The sequence below is a fragment of the Ptychodera flava genome, chromosome 10 (assembly GCF_041260155.1).
Source record: "Ptychodera flava strain L36383 chromosome 10, AS_Pfla_20210202, whole genome shotgun sequence".
Lineage (NCBI taxonomy): Eukaryota > Metazoa > Hemichordata > Enteropneusta > Ptychoderidae > Ptychodera > Ptychodera flava.
This window is the reverse complement of record NC_091937.1, coordinates 31,420,376-31,439,007: the sequence shown is the minus strand read 5'-3', so window position 1 is coordinate 31,439,007 and position 18,632 is coordinate 31,420,376. Positions and strand designations below refer to the sequence as shown.

The window sequence follows — 18,632 nt, the reverse complement described above, 5'->3', positions numbered from 1 at the left end:
GTTAGCTCTATTCGACGAACTCGACGAATGTGATGTGCAATGCTTTGTTGCTTCAGATCTCTAGCGTTTACCCCTTATGACATTTCCCGTGTAGACGTATCTGTAATGATATCGCAAGTTTACCTTTTATGAGCTGCTAGAGAGTTATTTGATGTAGGCGATAAGCCTCCACGTTGTTGCTCAGTAGATCAATTTAATGGAGGGGATTTGGAAGGGTAATTATCAGATATTGACTGTTTTTTTTCGAAATATATACAGAAAAGCGAGGGTAAAGTACTAGGCGGATTGTATAACAAAACTATCTAATACATGACATTAATTGATCATAACTTCTAGACGTATATTTGTCGCGATACCCTGTGATATCAATGATACCTAACTACATTGACTGTACATAGTGACCTAGTCGAATGGTAGGTCGAATATTTTAGTAATAGTGATGCAATTCATCAGGAAAAACATTTGTTGGCATCTGTAAATCTACTTTGCTTCGAATTCTCCAATGTCTTTGCAACTATTTTTTACTCAACTGAGTGGATTCCCATGTAAGGTTGTGATCATACGTTTTCATCCATACCCCTGTCATTTGCTGATTCTTTGCAATGTGACCTCGTTTTTCATGATCACACCACTTTATTTGTGCCCCTGTCACTCGCTGATTCTTTGTAATATGACCTTGTTTTTCTAATCACACGCCTTCATTTGTGCCCCTGTCATTTGCTGAATTTTTTGCGATATGACCTCGTTTTTCATAATCACTCGCCTTTATTTGTGCGCCTGTCATTTGCGGATTATTTGTAATATGACCTCGTTTTCCATATTTAGATACGCTTGCTCTCACCAAAATTATACTACTCTTATAATTTACCCGAAAGGTAGGTTGGAGTCCAATATATAGTAAATTTGAAGCCATTGATGAAAGCATATACCATATTTATTGTAAACAATGCACATAGAACCACTCCTGTCAAGTGCATTAATATATATTCAGGCATATATAAAAGCACAGAAATATCTAGGTTTGTATCTGAAAAATGTCTTTAATTTTCCCCATAGGCACCTGTGTAGGGTGAACTGGTAGCTTTGAGTGCAATTCCAACTTCATATTTGCTTATCACATATCCTCTTCTATCAACCCTAGTCTAGTCAAGTACATCCACGTTAATAATCAAGTATATATAGATACACAGATAAAAAATTTTTGTATGGGAAAAATATTGTTATAGGTTCCCTATCTAGGCGCTAGAGCATAGTGAACTGGCATTTTCTATTGCCAGGTATGTCTTTGTATATAGGTTGAGGCGCCGCAGTCAGAAAAGTGTAACAACTCAACCCGGTTATTGAACCCCTCCCTTTGAGAGTGGGGATTTGACCGGTCTTTCACCCGGTTTAACTGATGTATTCATTGCTTCGATAAAGTTTGTTTGCGATGTGTGATAGTGAGTGTACGAGCGTGAGTGCCTCTGAACTCTACAGTATGGAGGGGTCGCAGTCAAAAAAAAATGTAACAACATAACCCGTTATTGAACCACTCTTCTATATTTTGATTGGCTTGACCAAAAAGTTGACGGAACTTGCTACGTACATTGAAGATACTTAGATAAAAAGTCATTAAGCATTTTATTTCAGCCAATTCCCAATTTGCATATTTGATGGACTTTCCTAATTAGGGCTATACACCGGAATTTACTTGATCAAAGTTGACAAAACATGCTATGTACATTGATGATACCAGGTTAACAAAATATTGAAAGCATTCAGACTAAATTAATAACCCCGCTGAGTTTGATCTATCTTCGAGCATGACATCGTATGCCTAAAAATGTATAGCTTGAACCTATAATTCAGTTACATGCATCTTAATTGATTATATTTGTTGCTTGCAAGCACAATGAGCATGCGTGAAGTTGAGAAGCAGTTTTTGAAGCATGCACAGAATATCAATATTTTACGAAAAACAATATCTACCAATGGCAGCATGACTCATTAAGGTAGTATGTGCCTCGAAAGTGAAAGACTTATTGTAAACTTTTGCTGAAACTTTCCTGAATAGAACTTTAAACCATTTCCCTACCAAATCAACAATAAAAATCAGGGATCACCATTCAAAGTTTAGAACTAGTGAAACAAAGTACGCAACATTTTGCTAGCAATTCCTGTGTTAACTCTATGAGGAAAAATTAAATTTGGGTTTTCGAAAAACTAATTGGGTGAAAGTTTTTCTTTTTCCAGGAGTTTCAAAATGAGTCCCCACAAGTAGATCGTTAAAGCATTGTAGAAATGAGAGAGTCCGATTGTCTGTCTCCAGGGCGCGTTCTACCTTAACATATATCATAACCTTACATCTGCTACGTCACTTCCGCTTTTATTGCAATTACACAGATGAGAATAAAGATTATGGTAAACATTTGACCTGTTTATGTACAGTTTTATTTGACATTACATGACCAAAACCTCTCCATTTGTCTTTTTACATGAAAATTTACCACTTGACCCATCAAGAAGCTCTATCTAGAGGCTTTGTCAGCTGACTAGGAAATTACTAATACGAAGCGAAATCGTCTGACCACGTCACAAGCAAAATCGAAAATAGAGATGCTACAAGTATTTCGCCGTAAAGGGCGCTTTACGAAAGAAATATTGGGATTCCACTCACACAAGGGACCGTCGCAGATTGTCGTAAAATGTCAACGTACAAAGTCAACTGAGTAGGAGTATGATAATTTGCTGTTAATGGTTTCCATTAATATGTTCTTATCTACATGGCATTTTCAAGTGATCGATTTGACCATATAGCGACGCTTTTTAGCTTCTTGGTCTGTCAATAAACAATCACTCAATTTGTAAGAGTGTGCGATTTATGTTTAATATACCCATGTCAAAATGGAAAGTGCTGTCACAAAACAAATACGAAAGTGAAGTTCACTTAATGCATTGAGGTCAATACCACTTTTGTCGTAAACGTAATAAAAAAAGTCTGTCGTTTGAAGGGGCGCGACAATCAGAGACGGTCCCTAATAAGTTTTTACGAGTAGGAGGCGGAAGTGTTTTTGACTGACGAAAATGCTTGTATCGTGCTGTATACCATACTAAGTTGTTACTTTGCTGGAATCATGAACGAATCCGTGAAGTTTGGTATCTTGTTTTGTCTGTCGCTGTTACATTTTACCGTTCAACAGCCGACCGTCGACAGAACCGCTCAGTGCTTCGACAGTCGCCCAAGGTGCGCCGATGATGAGCGACGGTGTTCCTACACTTTCGTTTTACCGAAGCCGGACGGAGATACCTGCCCAACTGTCCAAAACACCGTCAGGGACATGTCGCGCCTACAGACCGAAAATGAAGGCTTGAAAGCAACGACAGTCAACTTACAAGACCAGGTATCTCAGCTGCAGACCGAAAACGAGGGCCTGACAGCAACGACAGTCGACTTACAAGACCATATATCGGAGCTGCAGACCGAAAACGAGGGCCTGACAGCGACGACAGTCGACTTACAAGACCAGGTATCGGAGCTGCAGACCGAAAACGAGGGCTTGACAGCGACGACAGTCGACTTACAAGACCAGGTATCGGAGCTGCAACGTGAAAACAGTGATATACGAAAGGAACTGGAAGACATCAGCTCTCACGTGCGAAACGGTTCCGCGGTCGACGATACTGTCGTGTACAGCAGAGGTAGGCATACCACAAATTATCGTCTGCAACTTTTTCGCCATTCTTTGAATTCACCTTATTGATTTTATATATCCTTGTACTAGGCATTTTATGCACCCGTCCATTTTATTTGGTTCGCAACTGGCACAAGTCTACCAGTTAGCGAGAGTTAAAGGTATAACAAGCTAGAGAGGTCAGCGAGTTCCAACTTTTATTACACAGGCGATATTTGTGTAAACACTTAATATGTTAGGGTGGATAGGCAGCCTTGTGAAACCAAGGTAACGTTTTGGACTTCAGACAATAGAGTTGCCACTCGAAGTGTTTTTACTGGCATACTTTACACATTGCCAAATCGCCCTGTTAGACGCACACACCCATACCATAGCAAGGTATCTACTAAAAATCGCGGAAATTCACGAACAGAGGGGCAGACAGACTGACAAACAGTGGGGAGGGGGAGAGAGATAGATGTAGAACAATGCCTCTCGACGGGTAATCAAGTGAAACACTCCACATTGAATCTGGAGTTTCACTTAGGAACGAAATATGAGCGGTAATATATGACCAAGCTACAGAGACGTCTTTTTAATAATGATATTTGAACACGATTGGAACTAATTTTGGATAATTGGATGATGAAGTAATGTCGATTCAATCTTCAAATGTAATCTCATCTACTTTTCTTTTTCAGTTACACACTTGTTTATATGAGTATTTTGTAATATTGCAACATTCAGCTATGCGGCACCTAACACTTTTGAGAAATTTGAAAAATATGAAACTGCAATTATCTCAAATTAGTTCAAATCGTGTTTTTGACAGAAAGTTGTAATGTCGACAATTCAAATCAACTTGAGAGATTCCCAATGAAATTATATGTCCGCTGTGTACTGGGTTCATCTGACAAGCGATTACAAATGTTAGAACAAAAGCGACGCGCAATATAGTTGATTTTTGTGCCTTTCCCCCAAAATTTCACAGATGGATGTCTGTCTTCACCTTGTCGCTACGGTGGTACCTGTGTGGAAGTAGGGGACGGCTATCGTTGTCTCTGTCGCAATGGACGTTCGGGGAACGATTGCCGAACGCGTAAGTCACGATAAGGTCCTGGCCGCAACTAGTGTTCTCTCCATATCCAGTGCGTCTGTCAATTATGTCAAGTCATGTGACACATTGTCGTAGTTCGCTCGCAGATATGTATACCCTGTATGTTCTTGTCAAAATTCGTTTTTGCGACAATCTTTCCGTGCAAGTTTAATTTCACGGTAACGTTCACTTATTTGTCCGCAATTCTTCATTTTGAGTAAAATGGTGTTTGTGAAGTTTTAACCCCCAAGAAGTTACCTCAACGACCTACCCACTCTTGGCTATGGTTAACCCGTTTTCTTTCAGCACCTGGTATGGCCACATGCTGGACAGGGGACAAGTGTGCTCCTTGTAGCGGTTATACCTCAATCAACGGACAACGAGTCTGCTGTCCTCATTGCCGAAGTTCTAGCGTCTATTCCTACAACAGCGTTTGCTTCTGTAACGGAGAAGGTTTGTTGAATCTATTTGTTTGCAAGAATTAATATGTACTGATCCGATTTTGAACCCGAAACTGTCGATACACACTCAAAACACCACAAGCTCACACTTTGGCTAAATCTTAACTTCAGTCTTGAAGAAGGTATAATATGCGAGCTTGTTGAGTAATAAATGCAATTTTGACCGATCCTCCTCCACACGTACTCGAGCCAAGTTGATTCAAATATACACGTATACGATGGCACACATTTCGATCAATCCAAGCAAATTCCAAAACTTTGTATAATTGTTCAAGAGGTTTGGCAGGCAATTTTTTCAAATGGCAGCGCCAGCGAAACAGAGAGTTAATTCCGCATGGTTTCAAACGAATTACAAATCACAACACCTAGTACCACACATCTGAACTCGGTAGCTAACAAACTCACCAGGCAGAGACATCGGCGGCCAAAACCACCAGCATCACCTCTCCTCTTTCAAGAGGGAGGGGGAGAGAGGGGAGGGAGAGAGATTTCTTCATTAATGGTAACAAATGAAACTGAAAAGGTTCACAACAGCGAAGGGAGAACCTACATTCAGTTACATGCAGAGATCATACTATATATTATTGCCTGAATACATGGGTTTACGTGCCCGAGAGCAGGTGACAATTTGCCCGACGCCAGGAGGGCAAATTGTCTCCTGCTGCGAGGACACATAAATCCATGTATTCAGGCAATAATATTTTTATTACATGCCTCTTCACAGTTAACGCTATATGACATTTAGTGACATGCAGGATAGTTTCAAACAATTTTACCACTATTACATGTCTCGATGTGAGTGCAAATCAGTGCATTGATTTGATTAGGAACATCCGGGGAGTTAGCGGGCCGCTGAACGATGTACGGACCGGCTTCCATGGTTACTATGTCCAGTGAAGCCCTTCGACGATTTCGACGTCAAAGTAGACGCTTAACGCTAGATGTAAAATATCCATGCGCGCACTTCTATTTTGACTTTCGTTAAAATCTGTTTGATGCTAGTCGATGGTAAAATTGTTTGAAAATGCTCTGCATGTACCTAAACGTCATAGAGTAGTAACTATGTAGAGGCATTTGATAAAAATATTACTGCCTGGATACATGGGTTTATGTGCCCTCGCAGTAGGAGATAATTGTCACCTGCTCTCGGGCACATAAACCCATGTATTCAGGCAATAATATATAATATATTATATATATATATATATATATATATATATATATATATATATATATATATATATATATATATATATATATATATATATATAGATATATATATATTATTATATTGACGTCGAAAACGTCGAAGGGCTTCACTGGACAGGGTAACCATGGAAGCCGGTCAGTATATCTTTCACCGGCCCGCTAACTTCCCCGATGTTCTTATTCAAATCAATGCACTGATTTGCACTTACATCAAGGCATGTAATAAATCAGTGGGCCTACATCGGGATAAAATTTCGTTCTGCAAATTTAAAAACGTATACGGTGTACCACGAAATCAGTTGAACACTATGTTATATCGATAAAGCAAATAAATATAGGATAAAAGTACACACAGAAGTAACCAAAGTTCCATTTACGTTTCTGTAAGTGATTTTGTTTGTACCATGTAGTCCGTTCTCATTCCGGATGTAACCTCATCACAGGGGGCGCTATGGAAAACGCACCAAGCGCCTGTCATAGAACGGTCAGCGATTCTCGGTCGGTTTGCGCGTAACACAATATCTGACGCGACGATCCACACGTTGTAGAATCGCCTCAACCATCACTGTATATTAGTCCAATGGTACCTGTGAAATTATTGTGCTTATTTTGACATCACCGTCGATTGCCGGACCTTAAACCGAAAATAAAGGTAGGTACTCACTTCATCTAAATTGGTTATGTTTTCGTTCAGATACTGACGAGTGTATGTCTTCCCCGTGTCAAAATGGCGGAACATGCCAAGACTTGATTACCAGATACCGATGCATTTGTCCTGTTGGATACAACGGCACCAATTGTGAAACAAGTATGTACTCAATTTTTATTATTCCACATAAAAAATATTAAGAGAAATTTTCTGCTATTGCAGCGGAGCTGTGACCGATGGGCCTAAAGACACGGAAGTATATCTCTCGTAGGCTATAAATTAACTAGTATGTGCTCTTGTGTGTTGGCAAAAGTAAGGCGCACCTTGACCTTATTAGCATTTGCTCAAATGGTGCTGAATTTTGCACATACATTTTTAGGTCACACTTTCTATTTCTGGTGAACGTCTTCTTCTCTGAAATGGCCTGTCTAATTATTTTGGTCAGTATGTTCCTAGGAATGACCTCATTTGATTTTGATAAAGTGACATGTTGATGAAGATGTAACTTTCCGATCAATATCACATTTTGCCATTAAAAGAAATCAACAAAACCAGTGCTGAGATGAGACCAAGACACCAAAGGTTGGTGTATAAATTTTTGTTGGTAATACATATCATAGTCAAACGTATTAAAAAAAAAGAAACAATAGCAAGAAGAAACCTATGCTGAGACCAAGACAACCCTATCCCCGCCCCCACCCTTTGGAGACGGACATGCAAACTAGCCCATGACCAAATACTCATTGGTTCTCTAAGTAGCTGTAAAAGGCATACATACAGGATACAGTGCTGCACGTTTCAGTTGACTGGAAGATCTGAGGTGCTTAACTGCATGGTTAACTACAGTGAGGGTTATTATCTTTTTCCTCCAGATATTGAAAACCCGCAACAGTCGCTCTGTTCTGGCGTTACAACGGACACTTGCGAAAGTTACGGTTGTCGCTATGAGGAAAGTATCGGACAAGAATGTGTCCATGGCGTCTGCGAGTGCCCCCATCCGGACTTCACTACATGCACGTGTCTACGTAAGCACATGTAATTTTTGCCAGTACTGTACAAGTGCGCGTGTATGCACTGTACTCATCATGCTCATGTTTATGTATGTACCTTTATGCAGATGAAATGCTATTTTCTTGGTAAGCCTAATTCAAGCGTCACAGGCCGCTTGCCGAACAGATGCATTTTCTCACCAACTAGCAACTTACCATATCTCTTCATCTACATTGGCTGGTCCCCGCCTCATTGACAAGCAAAAACGCCATATATCGAATTACGAAATCTGATTGGTTTAACCATGGGGCGCTGTCATTAGCTGTTCAGTTTTACTTGAAGTAAAGCTAAAATTATCACAGTTTCATGATGCGAACGTGGCTAGAATTTAACCAAGGATTTAATAACCATACTTCAAGTTTTGAAATATTGGCAGCTACCAGACTAGACTAAAAAGCACGCGACAAAAAAGGATGCACTATGTGCGGACATGCGCAATTAACAACTTCCGGGAGACCAAAAACTAGCACATTTCAAATTGGCGGTTTGCCTGTATCTGCGCCTCACTACGTGCTGCTTGTCTGGTCGCGTGAGACGCAGTGATCAGCGAATACATCTACACTGAAAAATCACCATAACGGCTTCAACGGCGCCTTTTATGTGAGTTTACGAATTCTGCATGCTGGGGCCTAGGTTATGATAGCAAGGGACTTGACAGAAATTACAGGAAGGGAGGGTCGGTGTTTTTCAAAATAATGCTGCGCGTAAAATTGTGACCCTAAGTGTTTGCAAGAGAAAGTTGAACCCCACCCCCACATTTTCAAACGCAACAAACAGTGACCCTCCCTAGTTTGAGGCTAGTTTGAACTCCAGTGTACACCACTAAGGAAATCCGGATTGAGTGCCGCTCCCGGGTGTCGACCTCTACACTCATAAACGGTGGAGGGACCGTGGCTTCCCTCAAAAAGAGAAACACGATAACAGTTTACTGATATTTAACTTTTGTCGATGTAGTCATAAATGGACCGACAGTCTTGGGCTTTTGGCGACCTCACTGTGTACCATTTACTGCCAGTGTATATGTGAAAACATATGAAGAGTAATTTGAACGAGTGTTACTAGCTCCTGTTTATGCTCGTTCCTATGATTGGCAAACTTAATCTTTTTTATCGCAGCAAACGTGACCACCTGCACCATTGAAGAGACCCTGAGCGCTGCTGACGATGTAGCTATACCGCAACACGACAGCCAGCCGGTGGACGCCATTTACAGTTGCCGTGCCAACAATGAGAGATACAACGTCATCGTCATCGCCACCGGAAGTTGCGGAGGATGCGATCTGATGGAAGTCACAATTGACGGGACCGGAGATGGCAAGGATATTATTCTTGTCTTCTCAAGTGTTTCCTCCGTCATTTGGAACGTGACTTTTTCAAACCCAGCAGTCGCCGCTGAGAAGGCTCTTCTGGTAAGACGGGTTTAATTGTAGTAACTAGTAGTGTTTGCTTTGTTCATTCTTTTACGAAACATACTTAGGTAGATTTTGCTTGTGCAATTGAAGCATTGATTTTTAAACCACAAGCAATTGAATTAGTAGTGCAAGTGATATGCAAATCTACTTCCGGTTGAATGAGGAAAAGGTCTATTGATGAGAGCGTTACATAGATACACGTACACTTTCACAGACATTGATATATAAGCTTATCAAGGCTCAAACTTTCAAACTGAAACCTTAAACTATCCTCTTACCAATATAAGAATAAAATTGAGAAGTAATCTACAAAGTTTGGAACAACCAAACATGTACTGTATTTGAAATTCAAAATGGCCACCATCCCTGTGTTAGCTCTATGGGGGTAAAATTTTGGATTTTCAAAACACTAAAGACGGTGACTTTATTTTCTCATCCCAAGGGCTTTAAAATCAACCCCACAAGCGGTACATCGGAAACTTATTGTCAAAATTTGAGAGTCCGAATATCTGTCCCCTAGGCGCATTCTGTCATAAATGGACCGAATCACTATCTCATAACTTTTTTTGGTTATTTTTGTTTCGTAATTATTGTGAGCAACTATTCATGCTGTTCTATTCACTGAAGGTGAGATATTTACTCGCTCTCTGCTTGTGGATGACATAATGTATACCAGAAATCATTGTTTGGCGTGCATGTATTTACATGTCATCTACACGCAATGTGCTAAAAGAGATAGGATGATTAATGATTCAAAGTGTTTTAGTCTCCCCTCTACTGTCCGCGAAAGAATAGGACAATATAAAATGATTTCTCACGTGCGACAAAGTAATCGAAATTATTTGAAAGGATAGCGAATATGTCCAAAGCTCTGCGGCAAGCTGTGTCTGTGTCTCAAAAGGTAGCACACTACTGTACGCTTTTCGTTGTAGTTGTAGAGGATGCTCAAAAGACCTTTGCCAAACGGAAACGAAAAGATTTGAATATCGAACAACCCTTGCCTCCTCTGTTGACAAAATTTGTCATTATAGTTACGAAATCTTCATAAAACCAGGGATGAGATATTTTTGCATTACGGGGTGCCTTACGGGAACACCAGCGTTTTATTGTTCTTGTTGACTGCCCCATTCCATTCTGTAGCTTGTGCAATTAAAGGTAAAATAACAGTACCTTTGGGGGTTTTTTTAAATATTTCTTGACATCGAGGAGAACTTGATGTTTTCATCCCTTTTGACCTTTCAGATGTCAAGATACGGGACAAGCAATATCGAGTACTGGGCTGGCGAGATTCGCTCACTAGAGGGCGTGTACCACGCAGTGTACGGCTACGGCAATGACAGGGGCGGATACAACACCGTGGGCTTGCTGAAGTATGTGCACCAACGCTTTGGACCAATCACGTCGTTCACGGGAACAGCCCAAGCAGACGAATGGATGATCGATTTAGATAGGATCTAAGTGGCGTTGCCTAGCAACAAGGAAATCACTCGAATGAAACAAAATTTTTAAGATAGTCCCGGCCAATAAACCTGAATAGAATGGCCTCTCTTCAACTCAAAATAGAGATGATGAGAATTATTTCTCACTAAAACACCACATTTGAAATGTATAAAAAATTTTAGGTATAATCTTGTAAAGTACCTTGGATTTTAGATTTAAATGCTTTATTGACGCTGTCCTACTTTCTTCCGTTGTTCATTGACTTTCTAGTTTATTGGCACTTTGATATCAATCTTCTTTTTGTACTTTCATTTTTTGTGTGTTGGTTAATATCAAAACATCGTTAAAAAGAAATCGTCTACTACCACTAGAGGGCGACTTGATCAGCTGATAACAAATGGTGACCAATTCTCCAGAACGTCTCTTATCAAAGTCATACGGCTCTCAATTGTGATAGGAATCACATGACGTGACCGTTTACATGATCTTGTTTTGGCTGTAGAGAAGCCTTTATTACTATCTGGGTATCCTTTTCTTGTGATGTAAAGTAACATTTTGGGCGTCTTTTTCTTCTCATCTTCTCATGCTTCTTAAGAAATCTTCTCGTTCGTCTTGTCAGAAAGTAGATCAGGAAGGTGTGGAGTCAATCAATTGATTTTGCATACTTTGCACTTTCAAACCTTAACAGTGCCACATGTACTTGAGTTCTCCAGTTGGACCTGATGATGCCCTGTAAGCAGGGCTAAAGCTAGTCTCCGTGAAAGCCTTTTTGTCGTGTCTTGTTGAGATCATCCTCACTTCCGATTTATATATATATAATATGATATATATATATATTGTTATGTAGGTCATTTTCCCCCACACTCATCATGACCTGAGTTCAATTAGTCTAGAACATTCTCAAGGTCACTGCCCTTGATGACCTCACAACCTTGAATTCAATTAGTCATGTTTGGAATGTTCTGGAAAGTTGATTAGTTGTGTAAGGGAGATAATTTTAGAACAGTAATTAGCATGTCAATAAAAGTTCTAGATTGTTCTTATATGCCTTTATAAAAGGGACGTGCACAGCTTCCAGTCAGACTTTTGGGATCGTGTCTCTTGTGTGTTACTAAACTCCAGCAGTAGTCATTCTCAAGACTTTTCAAGACCTTCACTGCCAACGCTGGATTATACTGTGGACTTTGTGCAGCTACAAGCCTGCAAGCGAAGGACTGTTCATTCATCCGACTGACTGTTACAACTCTGAGACTGGAGCTTTGCCGTCCCAGCTGAGATAAGTAGTCTGTACACTTTTAAAGCTTGTACTCTATCCCTGACTTAGCAATTAGTTTTATTTTCGTAATAAATTTTGTTTAAACGTTAACTGCTGAGTTCACCCTTTTGTTCGTTTTCTCTGCACGTAACAAAATTGGGGGCTTGTCCGGGATACGAATATTTGTGAGCCGTTTGACAACATTTTGACAGCCTTTTCAAAACTACTGTATACTGTGAACTCAGCGAAATTTAATCATGGCGGAATTTAAGCCAGACGAATTTATGGATGACCTTGATCAGGACACATTTAATTCCCTCAGAAAAGACAACCTCATAGCACTGGCAAATTTCCTTAAAGTAGATGTCAAAAGATCTATGCGCAAGCGAGAAATACAGTTCAAGATTGCAAAACATTTAGTTAATTCTGGCCATTTTGAGGAGTCTGCCTTAAAAGATTATGAGCCTGAGTCTTCCTTTGAACTCAGAAAATTAGAATTAGAAATACAGGCAGATTTGGCACGTGAAAAGTTGCAAATGGAAGAAAGACAGAGAGAGAAAGATAGGCAGGAAAGATTAGAAATGGAAGAAAGACAGAGAGAAAAGGAATTGCGATTAGAAGAACAGCGATTACAGGTAGAAATAAAACGTTTAGAGCTTGGACAGTCAGGAAAATTCTTCCCTTCAGACAAGTTTGACATCACTAAGCATTTCAGGTTAGTTCCCCCTTTCCAAGAAAAGGATGTTGAAATATTTCCTTCATTTTGAGAAAATTGCTCAGAGCCTGAATTGGCCTAAGGAGTCCTGGTCTATGCTTTGCAGAGTGCTTTGGTGGGTAAAGCCAGAGAAATTTACATTCAGTTGTCAGTAGAGCAGGCTTCAGATTATGATTCTGTGAAGGAATTAATTCTCAAGGGCTATGAGTTGGTGCCTGAAGCTTACCGTCAAAATTTAGGGATTGTGAGAAGGTGAAGGATCAAACTTATGTTGAATTTGCTCGAACAAAAGAACAACTGTTTGATCGTTGGTGTTCTTCTGAAAAGGTCAGTCAGAATTATGACAAATTACGACAACTTGTTTTGATTGAGGAATTTAAAAGGTGCATCCGGAGTGACATCAAGACGTTTATCAATGAACAAAAGGCAGATACATTGGAGGTTGCTGCACGTTTGGCCGATGATTATTCATTGACCCACAAATCTTCATTTCTCAGCAAACCATCCCAGTCCTTTTCATACAGAAACAATGCAGGTAAATTTAACTCCTCCTTTTCATCCAAGAATTTTTCAAAGGAGAGTAGGAAATCAAATGACAACAGTTCACAGAATTCAAGTAACACTCCCACATCATCAGATCCCAAGTCTCAATCTCCTTCTGACAAACAGTTCGGTACACTTTCTTGTAATTATTGCAAGAAAGACGGCCATTTAATGTCAGAGTGTTTCAAATTGAAAAGAAAACGTGAAGGTCAAAGTGGTCAAAGTGGATCTAAGCCCACCGGCTTTATTTCTTCATCAACTCAATTAGAGTCTAATAATGTGTGCAACACATTTTCTGAGGTTAAACCCCTCTTATCCCCAATTAATGAGGTCAAGGTCAATTCTTCTCAAGATAGCATTATGGGTATTTTCGAACCATTTATTCATGATGGTTTTATATCACTTTCTAGTGATTTTTCTTCCGCTACCCCTGTCAAAATTTTAAGAGATACCGGGGCTTCCCAGTCTCTTTTGTTGGCAGATACCCTGCCGTTTTCTGAAAAGTCATTTTCAGGTTCTAAAGTTCTTATTAAGGGGGTAGATTGTAATGACTACATTCCTGTTCCTCTCCATAATGTCTATTTGTCTTCGGACTTTGTTTCTGGACCTGTGGCTTTAGGTATTAGGCCTTTTTTGCCTTTTGAAGGGATTCACCTTCTTCTTGGAAACGACCTTGCTGGGGACAAGGTCATTACTAATCCACTTGTGACTGATAATCCTAGTTTAGATCAGAATCCAGAGCCAATAGAGGAAGACATTCCCGCCTTTTCCCTCATGTGCCATTACTCGAGCCATGTCAAAGAAAACTTCTGAGAATCAAAATACTCTCAAAAATAATGTCACAGATGTTGACTTAAATGACACCTTTCTCAGTCAGGTGTTTGACACGGATCATTCCGTTATCCCTCGTGGATTTGAAACTTCCAGTAAAACTTCTGCTGACCAAAGTCAGACATTTTCTAGATCAAATCTCATTGCAGAACAACACAAAGACCCAGATATTTTGTCTTTGTTTGACAGGGTAGATGATGAAGGTAAAACTTCAGATAGCTCTGTTTCCTATTATACAAAATCTGGTATTCTCATGCGTAAATGGAGACCTCCAGATGTTTTGGTTGATGACGATTGGGCTATAAAACATCAAATTGTGGTTCCAAAGCCCTATCGTGCTGAAATATTGCGCCTGGCCCATGAAACGCCCTGGGCTGGTCATTGGGAGTAAGGAAAACTTATCACAAAATTCTCAGTCACTTTTATTGGCCTAATCTCAGGCAGGATGTAGCACATTTCTGTAAAACTTGTCACACATGTCAAATGGTAGGAAAGCCAAATCAGACCATTCCAAAGGCCCCTTTACAGCCAATTCCTGCATTTCAAGAACCATTTAGTAGGATCTAATAGACTGTGTTGGGCCCCTACCAAAAACAAGATCAGGAAATGAGTACATGCTGACAATAATGTGTACATCAACTCGGTTCCCCGAAGCCATACCACTGAGAAATATAAAGACAAAGACTATAGTGAGAGCTTTAGTCAGATTTTTCACTTTATTCGGCCTCCCTAAATGTGTCCAGTCCGATCAAGGCTCCAACTTTATGTCTGGTATTTTTCAACAAGTAATGGATCAGCTAGGCATTAAACAGTATAGGTCATCCGCCTATCATCCAGAAAGTCAGGGTGCTCTTGAGCGATTTCATCAAACTTTGAAAAACATGATTAGGACCTACTGTTTTGACACAGAGAAGCAGTGGGATGAAGGAATTCATTTTCTTTCTGCTCTTTGCTGTTAGAGAGTCAATTCAGGAGTCTCTTGGTTTTAGCCCATTTGAGCTTGTATTTGGACATACAGTCCGTGGCCCACTTAAGCTCGTTAAAGAGAAATTCCTATCAGACGATGATGATTGTCTGAATATTTTGCAATATGTGTCAGATTTCGTACAAAACTCTCTAAAGCATGTGAATTAGCCAGAGAAAATCTTGAGTCATCTCAGCAGTCAATGAAAACCAAATATGATAAAAGCACCTCAAAACGGAAGTTTGAACCAGGTCAAAAGGTTCTTGTTCTACTTCCAATTCCTGGCAACACACTCCATGCTCGTTACTTTGGGCCATATCTATTGATAAGAAATTGAGTGATTTAAATTACATCATAATAACACCTGACAGGCGAAAACAAAAACAGCTATGTCACATAAATATGCTTAAGCCATATTTGGATAGGGATAATCCTACTATAACTCAGCCTGTCAGTCAGTCAGTTCTGGCCATTATGAAGATAGTGATACTGAAACTGACTTGAGTGAAAATACTCTAAACTCAAAGCTGGGCTCGGTCAAGCTTCAGAACTCAGAAATCCTGGAGAAGCTGGAGTCTACAAAGTTGGCACACCTCCAGCCAGAACAACAACAACAGGTGAAAGAACTGCTCCACGAATATAAACACCTGTTTCAAGATGTTCCAACGAGGACAAACGTCATCTATCACGACGTTGATGTTGGGGACAGTAAGCCTGTAAAACAACATCCATACAGACTGAATCCAACAAAAGCGAAATATCTCCAGGAAGAAGTCAAATACCTGCTGGACAATGACTTATTGAACCCAGTAAAAGTAACTGGAGTTCGCCGTGCATACTTGTTCCCAAATCAGATCACAGTTATCGTATGTGCACGGACTTTAGGAAGGTCAACACTTTAACAAAGACAGACACTTTCCCAATCCCGAGGATTGATGACTGCATCGACCGAGTGGGAAAAGCCAAGTATGTGACAAAATTTGACCTACTGAAGGGATTTTGGCAAGTCCCTCTGACGGATCGTGCTCGTGAAATATCCGCCTTTGTTACACCAGACGGATTGTTCCAGTACAAGGTGATGCCATTCGGAATGAAGAACTCTCCGGCAACGTTCCAACGGATGATCAACGACGTCATATCCGGGCTAGACGGGTGTGCAGCTTACGTTGACGACGTCGTCCTGTATACTGACACCTGGGAGGAACACATCAAGCTCATGCGGAAGTTCTTTGAGAGACTGAGCAAAGCAATGTTGACTGTCAACCTTGCCAAATCTGAGTTTGGTTGGGCGAGGGTGACTTACCTCGGACATACTGTAGGACAGGGTGAGGTAAAACTGTTGATGCCAAAATCAGTGCCATTTCAAGTTTCCCATACCAAACTGCAAACGACAACTGATGCGCTTTCTCGGTATGGCTGGTTACTACAGAAAATTCTGTCCAAATTTCTCCACAATTACTGAGCCTTTGACTAACTTACTTAAAAAGAAAGTAAAGTTTGTTTGGTCAGAGCAATGCCAACAGGCATTTGATACACTTAAAGCCATACTGCAAAGTGCCCCAGTGTTGTCTGCACCAGATTTCACTTTGCCATTCAAATTAGCTGTAGATGCTAGTGATACGGCTGCTGGTGCTGTTTTATTGCAAGAGGATAGTCATGGTTAGATCATCCTGTTTGCTATTTTTCACGCAAATTTAACAAATCCCAGAGAAACTACTCTACAATTGAAAAAGAGTGTTTATCTTTGATATTAGCTTTACAGCATTTTGAAGTTTATGTTACTTCTTCAAATCAGCCAATAGTGGTTTATATTGATCACAACCCTCTTGTTTTTCTGCAGAAATTTAAAGGCAAAAATCAGAGATTGCTTAGATGGAGTTTAATGTTACAGGAGTTTAATCTTGACATTAGACATATCAAAGGCAGAGACAATTTAATTGCAGACTGTCTCTCTCGTATTTAGAGTTTATTGTTGTTCACTTTCAAGAAGTTTACTTTAGAGTAAAAAAAAAAAAAAAAAAAAAAAATTTGAGTACTTAAATCTTTTCAAGATTACATTTGTAAAAGAAAGATTTTTCTTTGAAAAATTTTCTTTTTTTTGAAGAGGGGGTGTGTTATGTAGGTCATTTCCCCCACACTCATCATGACCTGAGTTCAATTAGTCTAGAACATTCTCAGGTCACTGCCCTTGATGACCTCACAACCTTGAATTCAATTAGTCATGTTTGGAATGTTCTGGAAAGTTGATTAGTTGTGTAAGGGAGATAATTTTAGAACAGTAATTAGCATGTCAATAAAAGTTCTAGATTGTTCTTATATGCCTTTATAAAAGGGACGTGCACAGCTTCCAGTCAGACTTTTGGGATCGTGTCTCTTGTGTGTTACTAAACTCCAGCAGTAGTCATTCTCAAGACTTTTCAAGACCTTCACTGCCAACCTGGATTTATACTGTGGACTTTGTGCAGCTACAAGCCTGCAAGCCGAAGGACTGTTCATTCATCCGACTGACTGTTACAACTCTGAGACTGGAGCTTTGCCGTCCCAGCTGAGATAAGTAGTCTGTACACTTTTAAAGCTTGTACTCTATCCCTGACTTAGCAATTAGTTTTATTTTCGTAATAAATTTTGTTTAAACGTTAACTGCTGAGTTCACCCTTTTGTTCGTTTTCTCTGCACGTAACAAATATATATATATATATATATATATATATATATAGTATATATATATATATATATATGTATGTATGTATGTATGTATGTATGTATGTATGTGTGTATGTATGTATGTATGTATATGTATGTATGTATGTATGTGTGTGTGTGTGTATGTGTGTATGGTGGTGTGTTTGTGAAGATAATTGAGACCCGAGTTTTTACTTACCTTGAGACTTATTACATGTTCTATGAGATTAAGTCATAAGGGAAATGTAATTCTTTTATCCATATGGTGTAAAACACCACGATGATCGCTTTCGAACGTGTGGCCCTCTACACTCTTTCCAGCATAAACTTTTGTTTTCATGACCCCACTAGACTGGAAGTAAACGACCGCTGAAGATCGATAAACTCTTCTAGATTCTATTTCAATTTTGATTGTCTGTTCACAATGTTTGTAGAAATCAACAAATTAATTAAAAATGTTATTTTGCATCACAATGGAACGACATCATCGTTTGAAAATAACCCTACACTGTGATTCAGAACTCTGATTTGATTTAATTTTTTTTAGGATGAGTGAAGTGTGCATAGGTGAACTACATCTATAGTCTAACTTTGTATGCTTTGATCTTTTATGTTGACAAAGTACTGTTGATGTTATACATGCTCATTGTATGTTATATGTCCATACCATAATATT

At 39.6% G+C, this 18,632-nt stretch overlaps 1 protein-coding gene across 1 annotated transcript; it reads left to right on the top strand.

Moving 5' to 3' along the window:
- The first annotated feature begins 3,039 nt into the window (after positions 1-3,039).
- Positions 3,040-18,632, top strand: LOC139142510 (uncharacterized). Its single transcript, XM_070712464.1, has 8 exons — positions 3,040-3,678; positions 4,642-4,749; positions 5,053-5,199; positions 7,111-7,224; positions 7,938-8,090; positions 9,231-9,523; positions 10,769-11,662; positions 17,992-18,632. Exons 1-7 carry the CDS (start codon positions 3,114-3,116, stop codon positions 10,982-10,984), a joined length of 1,596 nt encoding a protein of 531 aa, XP_070568565.1. The 5' UTR covers positions 3,040-3,113; the 3' UTR covers positions 10,985-11,662; positions 17,992-18,632.